General features: G+C 42.1%; 1 protein-coding gene across 1 annotated transcript in view; it reads right to left on the bottom strand.

The window, feature by feature from the left end:
- Window positions 1-15551, bottom strand: part of LOC144518459 (CD81 antigen-like) — a 43570-nt gene extending 28019 nt beyond the window's left edge. The window contains exons 1-2 of the mRNA XM_078251211.1: window positions 15352-15551; window positions 2738-2852 (exon numbers count right to left, since the gene is read on the bottom strand). Of these exons, the coding sequence (XP_078107337.1) occupies window positions 2738-2852; window positions 15352-15417 (181 nt within the window). The 5' untranslated portion in view covers window positions 15418-15551. The remainder of the gene's footprint in view (window positions 1-2737; window positions 2853-15351) is intronic.
- Window positions 15552-18388: the final 2837 nt, after the last annotated feature.

The raw sequence follows: 18388 nt of genomic DNA, 5'->3' as shown, positions 1-18388 counted from the left end.
AAAATCACCAGCACCAAAATAACGAGAATTGAGAATAAAAAAAAATAGCAAATCAAATCCTCTCCAAATGTGTTTAGGAGCAATTTACCAAACAAGCACTGGAAAAGCAGAACATGAATTTGAATATAAGAGCTAATATCAGTTTTATCTTCAGAGTCAGGCTGTAGACTCTCCTGGTGATTTAGTTAATATTTATATAATTTTTTTTTATAACCCGTTAATTGGGGTTTTATTTACTCAACCATAGCATATGCTTTTGTTTATCAAATTGACAGAAATAACAGGAAAATGTGTAGATTTCTATCAAAAAAGGTAACACAGACTCACTGCCTTAACTGTACACAGACCGATCATGCTTACTGCCGTGCGTAGCCCCCCCCAAAGGCTCATCCTGAGTCAGGAAAAACCCTGTCATGTAGTTGATGATGTTTATGGTGATGATTTACAAAAAGGTTTTATAAAAGCCACCTATTATCTTCAACTTATTGATAATGACTATCACATTCATCTTAGTCGTCCACTTATTCTGGCCATTAATAGTTAATGTGGACCTATCACATACTGTATACCACCTACTGTTAGTCATTGAAGCACATCATAGAAATGGATGTGACTGATAATGTATTTGATAACATTAGAAAGGCAGCCAACACTGGTTTCATGCTACAGCTGGACTCTTTATTTAAGGTATAGAGAAACAGTAAGCAGTAGAGTTAACCGATCCACTCTGCGTTCTGTGGACAGCAGCGGACTTGTACCGGTCGCGCGGCAACGATGTTCTGTGCGTTGTCGTGGACACATGCAGCCAGTGTCCTGGAATTCTTTTCTTTTTTCAAGATAATTGTTTGGGCATTTCTGCATTGGCATCAGCATTTAATCATGAGGACAGCTTAGATATGAAAGGGGAGAGAGAGGGGGGAATCTGCCACAGATCAGATTAGAACCCTGGGCCTCTGCGTCAAGGAATAAACCTCTATGTATGGGCGCGCGCTCTACCAACTGAGCTACCGGGGTACCCCGGTCCTGGAATTTTGACGTTGCGTGACCGACACAAGTCCACAGCGATCCGTGGCGTGCATTTCCGAGCCTGTCTCCACCGCATCACCCTGCGAGGTTGTGGGTTGTGTGTCTGCCTGGCATACCCACCGGTCCTCAACGTTACAGAGCCATGTGTCGCGTAGCTCTCTGTCGTGAGCGCCGTCCAGCAGAGAGCCATGAGCAGAAAAAAGGTGCAGCTTAAAACGCAACTTGCTTGTGCAAAGTTAGAGCTAGCAACCAGTGTTGTAGTCGAGTCACCAACTGTTGAGTCTGGGTCGAGTCTCAACTCCCCAGTGTTCGAGTCCGAGTCCAAGTCCGAGTCACCAAAGAAGAGTCCGAGTCGAGACTCGAGTCCCCAGTGTTCGAGTCCGAGTCCAAGTCCGAGTCACCAAAGAAGAGTCCGAGTCGAGTCTCGAGTCCCCAGTGTTCGAGTCCAAGTCGAGTCTGTTCGGTGTGTTCCGTGCCGTCGTCCGTCCGAGGAGCTGTCGTCCTTCATTTTGGCCGACCTGACATGCTCAGTCGGAGACAGGGCAGTCGGAGACTCACCCGGAAATGGCAAGCGGGATGAGCGTGACTAACGCCTCTCAAAATCTGACGAAAATCTTTTAAACTGACCTTTGTTGATCTCCCCAGCGGTCTCGGAGCCGGAAACAGGAAAAGTGTAACGTCTTATATCACATTTTTATAACCTATTTAGTCAGAAACGTCATCCAACGTCTGAGTCCTTTTTCATGAATGCTCAAGTCCGGTTTTATATATCCTCGAGTCCAAGTCCAAGTCATCAGTCCGCGAGTCCAAGTCAAGTCACGAGACCAGAGAATAGAGACAGGAGTCGGACTCGTCCAAGACTCGAGTACTCCATCACTGCTAGCAACTTAACTACAGTTCAGTTAAGAAATAGATTGTATTGCTTATATTTCTTTTATCAGGCACAAAAGTTGTTTTAATAACTTTTTTAATTTTTAATTTTAAAAATATTGTTTCTAACTGTTTAACCGATTAATCGGTCGGAAATCTTATTGCCGGTTAACGGTTAAAATGTAATCATTAACATCCCTAAGTTTATTTGGCTTTGACATTCATGGTGATCAAATAACCTGCCAGAATATATTAAATGTAAACTTGCATTTTGAAACGTAGGCCAACGTCACATGCTGTGGTCTGAACAACCTAATATGGACGTGTACGGTATTTTGTGCTATTTTAAACATAGCCCCACGTGTTTTAGTGTCTATGTTTATCAGTAAAAAAAGAATGAAATAGAATATGTTGTTTGTACAATATGAGTTTTCATTTTCAGTTCGGTTTCCATGCAGCTTTTCTCTTCTTTTTTTTTTAAAACGGACTAAGACGAGTCTAATGAGAATAATGAAAAGACTAAATAACATAGGAGAGCCTTTCCATTTGAATAACTGGGTAACATGTAATTGGGCCTGGTTAGTGGACAAAGAGCAGTGCCGTCGTGTGGAAATAATGCAAATGAGCAGAAACGCCAGAAACGCCAGCATTTTCTGAGCGTCATTCAGCTGGGAACTAGGTTGAGTGTGGCAACAGAGGCATTTATTTTTTAACGCCACAAGCCGCTCTATTACTGAACTGTGTCCACAGGACTGAGAAAGAGATTTTTCACAAGACAAAGTCACAGCGGGAAGCCGGAAACAGAGGCAGAGAGTAGAGATGGTACAGATGAGATACGTACTGATGTAGAAGGTGCTTGGGGGATGGGCTCCATCAAATTCCAGCTCCAGCAGGTTGCTGGTCTTGGGGTCGTGTCTCAACCACAGGGCCACGCCCAGGATAACACCTCCTGCAAGCTGCAACACACAACACATGCAGTTCCTTCAGTTCAGTACAGGGCTGCGTTACCTACGTATATGTTGTATATGCCGCCCACCAGGGGTGCCAGTGGAACGGACTGGAGGCAACTGTGCATTATAGGGTGTTTGGGGGTGTCTAGCAGACAACAAAGACTAGATCTATCTATCTATCAATTAATGGAATTCTGATCGGGATTTCGGCCCCTAACGATCACAAACACAATGTAATTGAGAAAAACCATCACTTTGCACATTACGTTTTGCAAGCAAACTCTTAATTTGTCTTGTGTTCTGATCGAAAAGGGGCAAAAGTATCAAGGGAAATGTCACAGTTCAAGTTTTGTTCATTTTTTTTTAACTGTTTTTTAAGTTAATAAATGATTATGATTTTTCCCATAATCGAGCAGCCCTAGTTTAGTACATTGCACTACATTGCACTGGCTACGTATTTTTATTTTTTATCCGTTTTTTTTATCCGTTTTTTTTATATGTTTTTCTCATTTTCACAAGCGACCGGAAACAAAGGTCCTGACCCAGATCCACACTCAGGAGATCACAGTGTTATGCTGCGTGTCATCACAACACTGTCCCTGCGGGACACTGTAAACTTCCATTGTTTTATGTTTTCATTTTTTTCTCTTACACTACGGACGCAGGACTAGCTGCTACAAGTTATTGCAAAGACCTTAGCCTTAATGGTTTACTCGGGGGTTCGACTCCGACCTGCGGCCATTTGCTGCATGTCATTCCCCCTCTCTCTCCCCTTTCATGTCTTCAGCTGCCCTGTCTATTAAAGGCCTAAAATGCTTTTTTGACCAACTCGGGGAGACTGATCAGTCCAACTGCCTCTTCTGCCAACGGTCGGCCATCTGGTTGGTCTGTAACTGCCTTAACATGAAGGTACTGTTAGCAGCTGGCTAAGCTAGCTTAGCACAAAGACTGGAAACTGGGGTGAAGAGCTAGCCTGATTAAGTATCAATGTTACTCTTAATCTCAGTCTCTGGAAATAAGTGAATACCTTTTATTTCCCAAAATGTGAAACTATTTCATTAACTTTATAAAAGATTAGCATGTTTTTAAAACATAAAACCTTAGAGACATTTAGTGAAAAAAAAACAGCACACATTTAATGAGCAAGGCTTTTGTTCAGCTGATCATTGAACATTGAAAGACGTAGGACCCAGCTCAGCAAACGACAATGGTAAACTAGAAAATGGATTATTCAGTTGCAATCAATTTAGGGTGTGTCAGCAGTATTTCCCACAGGATTTGAGGAAACTGTGGTGGGTGGACCTCGAACCCTTGAGCAGGGACACGCTCGCTCGGAAGAAAATGTTGTACATTTTCAGTCTAAAGGCATCAATCTGGTGCACTTTGAGAAGAACTCGGTGCTCTTGTAAACAATGTTGACAACTAAAGTACTGAGCACAGCGCAAGAGGAGAGGAAGAGACCCGTGCTGTTGGCAGAAGAGCCGTGGACTTCGTTCATAGTAATCCGGTATGAACGGTAAGAGAGTAAATGGTATCAACATACAGTATTCTTTGTAAATCTTTACAACCATTCCCCAAAAGAACCAAGCAGGCCTGCCGTATTGCGTGATTGAAATAGTCATCAAAACTTGCCATTTTTTGCCAACGTAAGCTTGCTAGCTGAAAGGTTGTTCTTGTTGTGAAGGGGCAAAGCTTGTCTGGCTTATCCTGGAAATGTACTTCCGTTGATCAAGACAACCAAGTTGGCAACACTGCTTGGATGCAGCCAGGCATTTTTCAGTGTATATACACATAAATTGAAGGGTTCATTTGCAAAAACAGCTATATATATATATATATATATATATATATTAGTGCTGTCAAACGATTAAAACATTTAATCGCGATTAATCGCATTAATGTCATAGTTAACTCGCAATTAATCGCACATTTTTATCTATTCTAAATGTCCCTTGATTTCTTTTTTGTACCATTATTTTTTTCTCATTTTAATGCTCTTATCAACATGGAAAAGTGGATCGGCTTGCTTTGTGCAAATGTTTTTTTTATTGAAAACAACATTGGCATATACAGTGGTGTGAAAAAGTGTTTGCCCCCTTCCTCATTTCCTGTTCCTTTGCATGTTTGTCACACTTAAGTGTTTGAACATCAAACCAATTTAAACAATAGTCAAGGACAACACAAGTAAACACAAAATGCAATTTGTAAATGAAGGTGTTAATTATTAAAGGTGAAAAAAAATCCAAACCATCATGGCCCTGTGTGAAAAAGTGATTGCCCCCTAAACCTAATAACTGGTTGGGCCACCCTTAGCAGCAACAACTGCAACCAAGCGTTTGCGATAACGTGCAATGAGGCTTTTACAGCGTCCTGGAGGAATTTTGGCCCACTCATCTTTGCAGAATTGTCCTAATTCAGTTACATTAGAGGGTTTTCGAGCATGAACGGCCTTTTTAAGGTCATAGCACAACATCTCAATAGGATTCAGGTCAGGACTTTGGCTAGGCCACTCCAAAGTCTTCATTTAGTTTTTCTTCAGCCATTCGGTGGTGGACTTGCTGGTGTGTTTAGGATCATTGTCCTGCTGCAGAACCCAAGTTCGTTTCAGCTTGAGTACACGAACAGATGGTCGGACATTCTCCTTCAGGATCTCTTGGTAGACAGCAGAATTCATAGTTCCTTTTATCACGGCAAGTCTTCCAGGTCCTGAAGCAGCAAAACAGCCCCAGACCATCACACTACCACCACCATATTTTACAGTTGGTATAATGTTCTTTTTATGAAATGCAGTGTTCCTTCTACGCCAGATATACTTGGACACACACCTTCCAAAGAGTTCCACTTTTGTCTCATCGGTCCACAGAATGTTGTCCCAAAAGTCTTGGGGATCATCAAGATGTGTTCTGGAGAAATTGAGACGAGCTTTGATGTTCTTTTTGCTCAGCAGTGGTTTTCTCCTTGGAACTCTGCCATGCAGGCCATTTTTGCCCAGTCTTTTCCTGATGGTGGAGGCATGAACGCTGACCTTAACTGAGGCAAGTGAGGCCTGCAGTTCTTTGGGACGTTGTTGTGGGGTCTTTTGTGACCTCTTGGATGAGTCGTCACTGCGCTCTTGGGGGTAATTTTGGGCGGCCGGCCACTCCTGGGAAGGTTCACCACTGTTCCATGTCTTCGCCATTTGTGGATAATGGCTCTCACTGTGGTTCGCTGGATTCCCAAAGCTTTGGAAATGGCTTTATAACCCTTTCCAGACTGATAGATCTCAATTACTTTCTTTCTCAATTGTTCCTGAATTTCTTTGGGTCTCGGCATGATGTGTAGCTTTTAAGGATCTTCTGGTGGACCTTACTGTGTCAAGCAGCTCCTATTTAAGTGATGCCTTGATTGTGAACAGGTGTGGCAATAATCAGGCCTGGGTGTGGCTAGAGAAATTGAACTCAGGTGTGGACAACCACAGTTATAGTATGTTTTAACAAGGGGGGCAATCACTTTTTTCACACAGGGCCATGATGGTTTGGATTTTTTTTCTCCTTTAATAATAAACACCTTCATTTACAAATTGCATTTTGTGTTTACTTGTGTTGTCCTTGACTTTTGTTTAAATTGGTTTGATGTTCGAAACACTTAAGTGTGACAAACATGCAAAGGAACAGGAAATGAGGAAGGGGGCAAACACTTTTTCACACCACTGTACTGTAGTGTTCTATTTCACACTAACATTCTCACTTGGAACAAATAATCTCTCACACAATGTAACACTGTCCATCAATAAAAGGGTGAAAAAATACTTTGTCAAACAAACAGCCCCTTCAACAGCACTTTCTGAGGGATCAAAACACGGCGATACAAAATAAAATTACAAAGTGTACATGTAAGGTAAACTAGGACCTATAGTGCAGTTAAACCATGGCTTAATAATTTCTTTTTCTCAAGTTTGCTTTGAACATAGCAGTCAGGCTACTGCTCTTTATTCACCAGAGGCTCATCAACCCAGCCTCTTATTTCAGAAAGAATGAAGAGTAACGGTTAGCAATAAAAGGTAAGCCTACTTCTTCTTTGCTTTGAGCCAGTTACTCAAACAGACAAGCCTGTTGACATTTTCAGACAACAGGGAAGCTCGCTTCTTTTGTACAACATGCCCAGACAGTGAAAACAACCTTTCAGAAGGTACTGATGTGGCCGGTGTTGCTAACTACTTACTTGCTAAGCAAGGCGGGCCATTTCGGCGTCTTGCGCTCGCCATCCACTCAAAACGTAACGTTAGCAAACGTTAGCCTATTATTCTTTGGCAGGCTCGAAAGCCCAAACAAGTGTGTGCGGTGTGCTGTTGTTTTGTTTCCGGTCTAACTATATCCGGTGTGGTGTTGTAGTTTTTCTAACGTCACGAGTTGTTGCAACAGCATGTGAAAAAACTACAAAGTTTGCTAGGCCAAAAAGAACGTTAATCTCGCGCTAAAAAAATTTACGCCGTTAAAATGGGTTTGCGTTAACGCCGTTAATAACGCGTTTAGTTGTGTATTTCCAAAAAAATTTCAAAAAGTTATTAAAGGGTTGTAGTAGTAGTGATATTTTGAGTCTATATTTGAGGCAACCAGGCAAACACAGCAGCAAACATCTGGGAGACCCTTTGTTCAATCTGTTTTCATACTTCCTCTTCTCACCAATTTCCTTGGGGAAACCCTGCACATACTGCAATGTGTATCTTTGTTGATGTATTGTTCTGGGTGGTTTACATTGACCATAAGCCTTCCTGAGCCCTTTTGTTCGGCCTGGGACAAAGAAATCCTAAATATAACCAGAGTTAGCATATACCTCACACAGCAGCAGTAAAATAAAACACTGGCGGACACAACAGACTCCACGTGGGGGTTCGGCTATTTTATAAATCTCATACTTCCATACATCCAAAATAGTGAACGTGGCCAAAGAGAATATCTAAACTAAACTAGCTAACACAAGTTTCTGTGAATAGATGTTGAACCAAAACAGGCCCTCCCTCCCCATCCTCCTCCTCTCTTAGTGAGGGCCATTCCAGAGCTAAGGCCAGCGGCTGCCTAGCAACCAGATCAACAGCATAACTGGCAAGAGTGTAGAAATTCAACACACACACACACACGCGCACACACAGAATGACTCACTAACTTTAAGTGAACTCCCCGTCTCCCAACCAGTGAATTACCACTGACTCGTCAGTGGAATGCATAAAGGTTTAACCAGATTTAAACTGATTTCTGAAAGGCTTTCATTTACAGTATTTATATAAAGCATGAGTCAGAGGGAGAACCCATACAGAACATAGTTAAAATCCATGATTTGTGAGCCTGAGATGTGACCGAGGCTGAAGCAGCCCAGCTACGACTACTGGCATCTAAGGCCCGGGACAGTCCTGGCCCCAGGTCAGCTACAGCCTACAGGACGCAAAGAGGTGTGACTCATAACACTCTACTGGCCGCTGGTTTTGTGAGAGAAAGTAATAAAGTAGTTAATCACAAATCCGTGAGGCGGTCTTTGAGCTATAAATATGGTATGTGGGATGTTTGAGTCAGAGGGACTGGCAGCTTTTCCAAAGAATCAACCACAGATTTGGTTCCGACCAATTTTTAGAGAATCATTGGAACTTAGGGCTGTATCAAATTTTGATCATGGTTTTCGATTTTGGCTCCTAGCGATCACAGACACAATGTATTTAAAAATATATATATATATATATATATATTGCACATTATCAGGGTTTTTCCTGCATAGAGGAATTTTTGGGGCACCCCAAAGGTGGTTTTAGCCAGCCCCAAAGGAAAATCACCAGCGCCAAACAACTGCTTGAACTAGCAGAACATAAACTTAAACATGAGCGCTAATGAAGCTCAGCACACATTCTTCCAGGAAGACTTCTAAATTACTGCAATCACCACGCTCTCTCCCTAAAACTATTCAGCGTTAAGAGGCGTTCACTTTTCAGTAAACCAGCCACACTTGGCCACGAAATTCATGATCCAATCACAGCATGACATCCTGCTTTAAATGTATTCTCTCCTTGCTATCAGCTGTCTTTTCAGGCTAACGTGCAACCTTCCTCCTCCCCTTCCACCTCCGAGCATCGTCTACCACGGCAACCTGAGTCCCTTTCGTCCTTCGTTTGGTCTCCGGGTTCCCTCTCCGCCATCACCAGCGTCTAGGCTCCATCGGGGGGGGGGGGGATATGTCTTGGCTTCTCTACCCCTTTAAATATTTTTTAATGATGGAGTCTAATCCCCAAAGACTATGTACATTTCATATTATGCTTATTTACAATAAATATTTGCATATCTGCAACGAAGTCTCTCCAGATTGAAATCTCAGTTTTAGCGTCCAGAGTCAGGCTGTACCGGACTCTCCCGGTGATTTTAACGGTGGTATTTTAATATTAATGCTAGTGTTTTAAGCAGTTTTGTTTATTGGGGTTTCATTTACTCAAGCAAAATATACATTTGTGTTTATCCAATTGTCAGAAATAGCAGCCACATTCATAGATTTCTGTCAAATAACGTAACAGACTCATTGCCTTTACTGTACGCGAACCAGTCATGCTTACTGTCATGGGTGTGTGTGTGTGTGTGTGTGTGTGTGTGTGTGGGGGGGGGGGTCTTTTTTTAATTTAAGATTTCTCTGATTCCAGCTTCCTAAATGTGAATATTTTCTAGTTTCTTCTCTCCTCTGTGACAGTAAATTGAACATCTTTGAGTTGTGGACAAAATGAGACATTTGAGGACGTCATCTTGGGCTTTGGGAAACACTGATCCCCATTTTTCGCCATTTAAAAAAACAAACATTTTATAGACCAAACAACAAATCAATTAATTGAGGAAAATATACAACAGATTACCCAACAATGAAAATAATTGTTAGTTGCAGACCTAATTTAGGCGTGTGGGTAACAGAACCCTGGTATATGGTTGGTTCATTGGCATGGCTTGCTAGGCCTTTAAAAAAGGAACAGACCTATTATTAATGTTGTTAGTGAGCTTTTCCAACTATAGCTAGGCCATTAACAATTGTTGCATAATTGTCTAACCGCAATATTTTTTAAGTATCACCGTTTCTTTGTTTAACCGTAATTAATTGCCAACATTAGCTAAGCTCCTAAGGGCTATGACTGTTGATGGTAATTATCAATTTTATGTTCATTTTTGGGCGCCTGGATAGCTCGGTTGGTGGAGCGGGCACCCATGTATGGTGGTTTGATCCTTGGCGCAGCTTGCCTTGGGTTCGGCTCCGGCCTGCGGCCCTTTGCTGCATGTCGTTCCCCCTCTCTATCCCCTTTCATTTCTTCAGCTGTCCTGTCGATAAGGGCCTGAAAATGCCCAAAAAATAATCTTTAAAAAAAAAAAAAAAAATGCCCGAAAAAAAATCTTAAAAAATAGTTTATTTGTGTTTTTACACTAGCTGGATCACATAACAGTGATATAAGCACAATATGTATCCTGGGATTTATTCAAAACTTTAATTTGAAAAAATAAATACACAAATAGATATTTTTACTGGACTGAAAGAGACAATTTTCTATATTGTTAACCGCAATTATTTCTGAGACAATTAATTGTGCAAAAAAATTTGGAATTGATACAGCCCTAAATATAGCAAGTCAAAATGTCTGTCATTTAAAGAGGCCTTTTGTCAGAAAATCTAAACTGAGAGGCAAGAGGACATGCTACAATTATGACATACACTAGAACTTGTCTTAGGTAGGTATCACAGGCTTACAATAGTGCTAACATAGAGTAACACATTAAATAGGCTACCTGCCCCGTTTTCAGTGGCTGATATTAGTTATGGCCCCAGATGGCAAAGACATTATCAAACCACCTGTTGCTCATTAAGCCACTGCATTTGTTGTCACACGTTCCACACCGAGAAAACTGTCTAAAACACATGGGCCAGCATCATGATGTTTCCTACAGCCTGCTGCTGTCACCATACAGGGCATAGCTGCTGGTGACTGACAGTGGAGGCGCGTCAGGCTCATTCTGAGCAAAATCCTAAAACTAATATTAAGCAAGTTTAAATGTGTTGCAACACAGGAAAAGGTCACTGCAGCTGTAACTAAATACATAATGACTCTCAACATGGAAGGGAAACTCAGAAATTGCTTCAAATAACATCTAAAGTGAGATCAGCACAGCTGAAGTGCCCCCCGCCCTCACCGCAGTGTCTATTTCTGCCTGTTGCCCAGAGTACAGGGGTTGTAGAATGCTGGGCATGCTGGAGGACGGGGAGTGGGGGGTTGGGGTGTTGTCTGCAGTTCCCAGAAGTCTCCTATACCGCCACACAGAGGCTTCCCTCTCCCCCCCACCCCCACCCATGTAGCCTCTTAACCCTCTCAGTGTCCAGTGTGATTTATGGAAACAGGAGGTCTCCTTTTTTAAAGAGGCAGCCTCCAGGGTCGGCTGCTCAATGACCGCACATTACAGTCAAAGTGTTTCTTCACAATAACTGGACTCGTCCGCTCTAAACGATCCTTTCACGGCCGGCTCTTTAGAGCAGCCAATAAAGCTAAAAGGGTTAAAGTGGAATATGTGTTAAAAAGAAAGAAGGAGCCAAAGAGATGCTGTAATGCATATACAATCACATTAACAGTCACTTTTTCAGGAGCGTTACCAACACTTGGACAATGACTATTTTGCACACAGAGTCAGGAAATGTATTTCTCTCCTGTTTTCGGTTTTTCATCATTGCAGTTGAGTAGAAGTACAACTTCATCCATCGGCAACATAAGTTTCCAAAAATATAAGTTAAAAAGGGCCAGAAAGTGATTTATAGAGTCCAAATTAAAATGTTTTTTAAGCACGACACTGTATTTCCTAGAGATGGCCCATACCCACTCTGGTATCAGCTGATACAGAGTTTGCTCCGGTACTACTATTTAGGCCTACTTAATCGATTTACGAAAACCAGGGGCCCCTAATCATCCCTCATTGCTCACACTGGCAGGATGTGGTGGTGGTGGGAGTGGGGAGAGTGGAAGTATGATTGGTTCCTGTCAGTAAACATCTTCGCGCCATCAGCGACCGGGCTGCGGCCTGTGGAGGGGTGGCCAAGACACAACATGAGAAAGCCCCGTCTTTTCCATGCAGCCACAGGAACAGATTACTTACTATAGTGACAACTGAATTTAATTAGTGTGATATGAAAAGTACATGGAGCTTGATTTCACTTCGGGGCGGGCAAAGGCTAACAACACTAAACAAGAACAAATCTAACTAGGAAGGTAGCAAACAAAGCCTAAGTTGGGACCTAGAACTGTAAAAAAAAAAAAATATATATATATATATATATATATATATAAGATGGACGGCGCGTCCCAATTTCCTGTCAAAGTCCCGCCCATACAACCGCCAGACCAATCACGAGTCAATCACAGCTGTCAGTCATGATGTTTCAGCCCATTTATTTATGGCATCAGATAACTAATAAAAAACTATTTTATCAGCAAAATGAACACTTGAGGAAACAACAGTGTAATAAGAACTACCTTAAATGACAGAAACCATCTTTGGGGAGAAATGTATGTGACGGGTACTGTTTTGGCCTTTGTCCCATGCACTAACACGGAGGGAGCGGGATTTATGACCTATCGTCCAGCCAGCCACCAGGGGGCGATCCAGATGTTTTGGCTTCACTTACAGTCTATGCATCAACCCCCGGTTGGGACCAGAACCATTCGGAAATCCCACCTCCCGGCTCTGATGTCCGATCAAACTTCTGCAGCAGCTACGGTGTAGCCTGGTCCGACCAGACTCTGGTACATTTAATTTGTACAGAGTCTGGCCACTCTCCATTGACAAGTGTTAACTTCCTTGAAGGCGGGTACTCTGTTGAAGTTTAAAACTATTGGATCTGCCCAGAGCCACTCTGGTAGCCTGGCTCTGCCCTCCTACGTACTGTCTGGTAGGACCAGGCTAACAAGAGGGGAGACAACCTTAACTATCGGTTGACCATCGCTAGCGTTAGCCTTAGCCAACTCCTTCACCGCTAACAGAGCGTGCTGGAAAATCAAACTGTTCCCGAACCCCGTGGGGAGGAGGGCCACAACATCATGGCCACCAACCAAACTCAGCAAAGATTGTTCTGCTCTGCTCGGGCTTTAACTTCTGGATATTCGGCAGCGTTGCCACAATGGACCACATCTTTCTCCGCCGCCATTACGGAACTATAACTCAAACTAGCGCGCGTCCCGACCTCAACGTCATCGTTCTCAGCCACTCCCTCTGTTCGCTGATTGGACCGCCAAATATTTGGTCGGAGAAAACCCAAGAATATACCGCAAACCCAGACGTAGTACTGAAGGAAAATGAAAATTGAGCGGAAGTACGTAAGAGGGTGGAGCCAGGCTAGCTACGGTGCGTGCTACGTTTCACATTGTTGAGGTGCGTTTCAGTGGCTCTCTGAGAGCCTCGCAAACCATCTCTGGGGCCCTGCAGAAGCTTTCCGCAGAAGTATAAATTAGGCAAAAGGACACTCATTTTATTAACCCAAACTATCATATCGGTTTTACACAAGGTCTTGTCTGAAAGGGTTATAAAACCATAACATAAATAAGTGGTAAGAGCTTGTATCTCTAACAACTGCCATTGGCAATTGACACATGGGTTCTGACTAGGGCTGCACCATATGAGGAAAATATGTGTTGACGTTAAATATCGCAATAACGATATTACTTGCGATAAATAAACAGATATTGAAGTGTTCTCAGTTCTGCCTTCTGCAGCTTTCAGTATTCGGCTAAGTGCTCGTTGAATTTAAAACAAATTAAATAATTTCCAACATTCTTTCTTTGAACAAATTGAACATTCAATTGAAAACTCTCTGAGTGTTTTTCGCGATGTGTCGCAGCCTTTTGTTTTGTTTTTATTGCACAGTTGATAACAGTTGATACCGCGATGACCATAGAAATACCATATATTGTGCAGCCCTAGTTCTGACACGCTTTCATGATGGAAAATGAAGGAAATAAGTCCAAAAAATGATTGGGCGCTGAAGCTGCTGCTGTGACTTTCTGCCTGTTATCTGTTAGATAGTGTTAGCACTGTGGCTTAATTATTAACTCTCTGGTCCCTGAATAGTTAGACTGAGGAAAAGTGCAACAGTGGGAAATAAAGAGCCTGTTGCTAACCTTTCAACACAAGCACTTTAGTTGAGATCCAGTATTGATAATGGCAATCAGAGGTGGACCGTTATTCTCAGCATTTCCTGTTGGGTTTCCTGGGCTCAAACTTATATGACAACATTTTCCATATATGTAGCTGAACTCTGATGCCAATTTGATACTGCTGAGAAACAGATGAAAGCTGACACAATCATACGATTGATTAGTCTTCAGAACAATAATCTGGAACAATTTTGCTAATGGATTAATCGTTACTGCTTGTATAATGTTTCAACTAGCGCCACTTTTACATTTTTTGGCTTTTAGTCAAGAGTCTGTTGACATCGATTGCCAGTAAGTGCAAAATAAAATAGTTGTGCAGTGTTTTGGCCTTTAAATGAACTGGAATTCCATGGTCATATTTCAGTGTCTTAGCAACAACACCACGCCCCCACCAATGAAGCCCCCTGCACTGTTTTAACACCCTTTACAAATTATGGGAATACAAAGTGCCACTTTTTCATTCAGGCTGCTGAATTTTAAAGAAAGAAAAACGTGCCAGAGAAAATGGGGATCGAGCGAAAGAACTGTTTGGAGAACAAACTCTGCAGCAGCTCTTACACAGAGTGAAAACTAAACACCCACACATGTTTCCATGATCCATCACCCAACGCAAGGCCTTGAATCACCAAATGGAAACCACCATGAGTCCCCCCCTCTGCACGCACACACACTCACACGAAATGAGGTGGAGGATGTAATCCAAACAAAGCCATTCTCCAAACCCAAGCGAGGCAGTCTCCACTGCCGCCCAATATCTACGGCTTCGCCGTAGGCTAAAATTAGAGCTACAAACTGACGTTACAGATTTTCCCTATAGTATTTGAGCCTCTGTCAGTGACCTAAATGTGATTCAAAACGGTTGAACCGTATGTTTCATGTCACAACAAATTAAAATTATCGCGCGAAATTGTTATTTTGGGGATACAAAACTGCTACTTTCTCCGTTTAATTTTTCTGCTGACTTAAAACCTAGCTAGGGTGACTCTACCCGGGCATATTAGCTGCATATTTACCTCATGGGTGTGTAATATGCTACGTACATTTACCACACATGCCTTTCTAGCTATTTTTTTGGTTACCATCATCTCCCCTCGTTGTGAAATAACTGTCGCGCGGTTATCCATGAGGTATAACGGTAGAGGTACCACATGCGTGAGATGTAATGTGTGTTGGTGGTTTATCCAGCATCGTTCATTCATAACGGGCTAGCCTAAACAAATCAACACCGCTAACCAAGCGAAAGGAGGCGGCGCTGCGCACCGAAGTGAACACACAAAAAAAAAATTAAAATTTTTTTTTAAAAAAATACCAAGGCTTGCTTACCCAGAAGATGAAGTTGAAGAAAAAAAGCATGTACTTGATGCATTTGGTGCAGCCTTCGACTCCCATTGTGGTCGGTTAACGTTAGTCAAATGTATTCGGTGCAGAGTTCACAGGACGGCGGCAGCAGGCCAGGTGTCGCGGCGTGTATAACGGGCTGAGTCTCGACTGGGGAACCTGACTTCAGTTTGGAGACAGAGCAGAGGCAACACCCAACTCCTCCCTCCCTCACGGTCTGTAGACCACACACACACACACACACACACACACACACACACACACACACACACACACGCACGCACACACACACACACACGCACACACACGCACACACACATAATCCAGTCCCAACACAGTAGACTTCCGTTCAACGCCTTCAAAATAAAACATCGATTTGCCATGCTTCGACATTTTGGGAGTGGTCTGCTTTGCTTCTGTTTGTTAAACGGTTCTCCTCACACTCACAACATTAAGAATCTCCCACTTGAAAAAAGACATCTGTCTTACCAGTCAGGCAGATTTGTATAGAAGCCTGTTCCCACCGTGCTGCAGTTAATAGAATGGTTGTATGTGTCTTATTGCATTGGTTTACAGTTGAACAATGGATCGGTTTATTGTAAAACCACTTATGCTGGTCACCAAACTCACAGCTGGCTTATTTCTTTACTTATTTTAGAATTTTGTTTGCAAATAGATTTCTACATGGAATGTATTTCCTCCTCATTATAATGATACAAGCTCAAAAATGTTGAGTAGGATTCAATCTGTGGGATATCAGGGCAATGGCCCAGAGAGCAGCCCAAAACTAACATATGGTACCCACATGGGCAATCTGGCTGGGAACAAAACTCGTCTGGCTCAAGGGTATTTTACTTTACCTTTGTAAACTAGTTTTACTTTCTATACTACTTTAGGATTCATATTCCACTCTATTTTCAGTTTAGATTTCTGACCTACTGGTCAGTTTTGTGATTTAGCCTACTCTGATTTCCTACGCCTTGGTAGGCCTACGGACTTAGATAAGTTGTTCAGGCCAACTATGTTTGATTGTACAAGGTAACCCAATGAAAAGTAAATTGAGAGTAATAACAGTAGGGAAGTAAAAATGTAGTCTATGTGTTTGTTGTAGTTTGTATAACTGTTTAGGTTAAGTACATTTCAGATTTCCCTTGTGCTGTGGTAGGGTCGAGGTAATGTCAGTGGCAGGCTATAAAAGGCTGCCAGTTCCCATCTGACAGCTGCGGCTGTCAGGACCACCTGCTGCCTGTGGTCCTCAGTTTGTTTTTTTGGTGCCCATGTCTTCCATTTTGTGTTAATTGTTGGTGAAATAAACACCTGTTTGGTCTGCACCGTAGGCTACTTCTGCCTCAAGTCTCCTGCTGTGAATGTCCAACCGCTACGTGGCCATTCTAGCAGACAGCACATAATAAGGAAATGGTTTTAAGTGATTGTAAGAATATGAATCCATATTTATACAAATGATTCCAACCTGTAAGGCAAAACATTTTTTGTCCAGTCAGGAAGTTATAATCTCAATTGCAGGAATTACACAAACAGCCTTCTCAAGAGTTATGATTGTGAGATGATGCCAAATTTAAACTGTTGGAAAGTGATAAGAGAGGTCTCAACTCCCAAATGATTTCAGCGAGCTCCCGATCTCTGCTGCCAGTGACCAGCAGAGGCTGTTGTTTCCTATAAAAACCCTGGCCAGAACTCATTCTGGTTAGAGAGAATTGTACAGCTTCTTGTGAACTTCTGTCTCCGCTGCGAAGTGAATAAAAGTCATCTGAACCAGCCACTGAATTGGACCTATAAGAGATCTTTTTCTTCCACACTATCTATTTTATTTTTTTTTTTAGAAAAAACACACTTAAATGTGGCACTTTGTAGTTTGACGTTAATGTACTTTAATGTGATTCTTGCTGTTCTGATTTTGTACCTTCATGGTAGAAAGTACTTATTGGAAGTCGCTTTGGATTAAAGCGTCAGCTAAATGTAGACGGTCCCGAAGTCACACGCACACACAGACTGTAGGGAGTGCGTTTTCATTATTCATCACACATTTCTGTAATAATGTATGATTTATGTGAGAGTAACAACAGAAATGTATGTGCACATGCCCAACATACACGATGTAAAAAAGATTTTTCATTCAAATGTCTATTTTTTTCGTATATACAAACAGAAATGATGGATGTGTTTAGTTGAATAAAGAGCAGGAAAGTGAGATCCGATCAGTGGTCATTTGAGACGCATGTGGAGAGACATTCTAATGCCAGATGTAAACATCTGTTCTTCCACTTGTGATCAGATCACTCAGGACAGATGTTAAACCCAGGTCAGAACAGGGTTGTAGATATAGACGGGAACCGGTAAATTTAGGCACCAAACCGGATCAAACTCTCCCGAGGAAAAAAAAACATTCAAATTATAATATGAAATGATATTAGATTTTGCGTAAATATGCGCAACTTCCGGCCGTAGCTGTATCTTTTCTAGACACAAGCTCAGAACAGGACCTCTGTTGAGAAGGCCAACACAGTTTGGACTATTCTGCCCCCCAACGGTATGTCCCGTCTCTCAGTGTCTCTCTCTGTTAGTGTAGTTCATGAAGAAGCTGTTCAGGAGAGTTTTTTTTTCTAGAGTTCTATTAGATCTATCTATCTACTAGAGCCTATATTTTAATAGTTGTTGTATTTACGGTCATAGGCATGTATTTGTATGCACATAACTTTGTTAATTGCTGCCTACTTTGATCAATAAGTGGTTGCTTTGCTCTTAGCTTGTCAGCTGTATCTGAAGTGGGATCCTTTAGGGTGGGTAGCTGGCACCATTGTGGTCTGATGGCTTCACCTGGTGGCAGCGCCTTGTATAGCAGTAAATCAATTCAGTCTACCAAGTTATTCCTTCACATTGACTGTTTTTTTGTATTGTTTTGTGTCTGCCTTTTCAGAAACCACACACATAGACGACACAAATATAAATATTATATTTGTAATATTTTCTAACAAATGTGTTTTTCTGTACACCCTGTCAAGCT

This window comes from Sander vitreus, chromosome 1, assembly GCF_031162955.1.
Source record: "Sander vitreus isolate 19-12246 chromosome 1, sanVit1, whole genome shotgun sequence".
NCBI classification, from domain to species: domain Eukaryota; kingdom Metazoa; phylum Chordata; class Actinopteri; order Perciformes; family Percidae; genus Sander; species Sander vitreus.
Note: the sequence above shows the minus strand (reverse complement) of the source record. Positions and strands in the feature narration are given on the sequence as shown.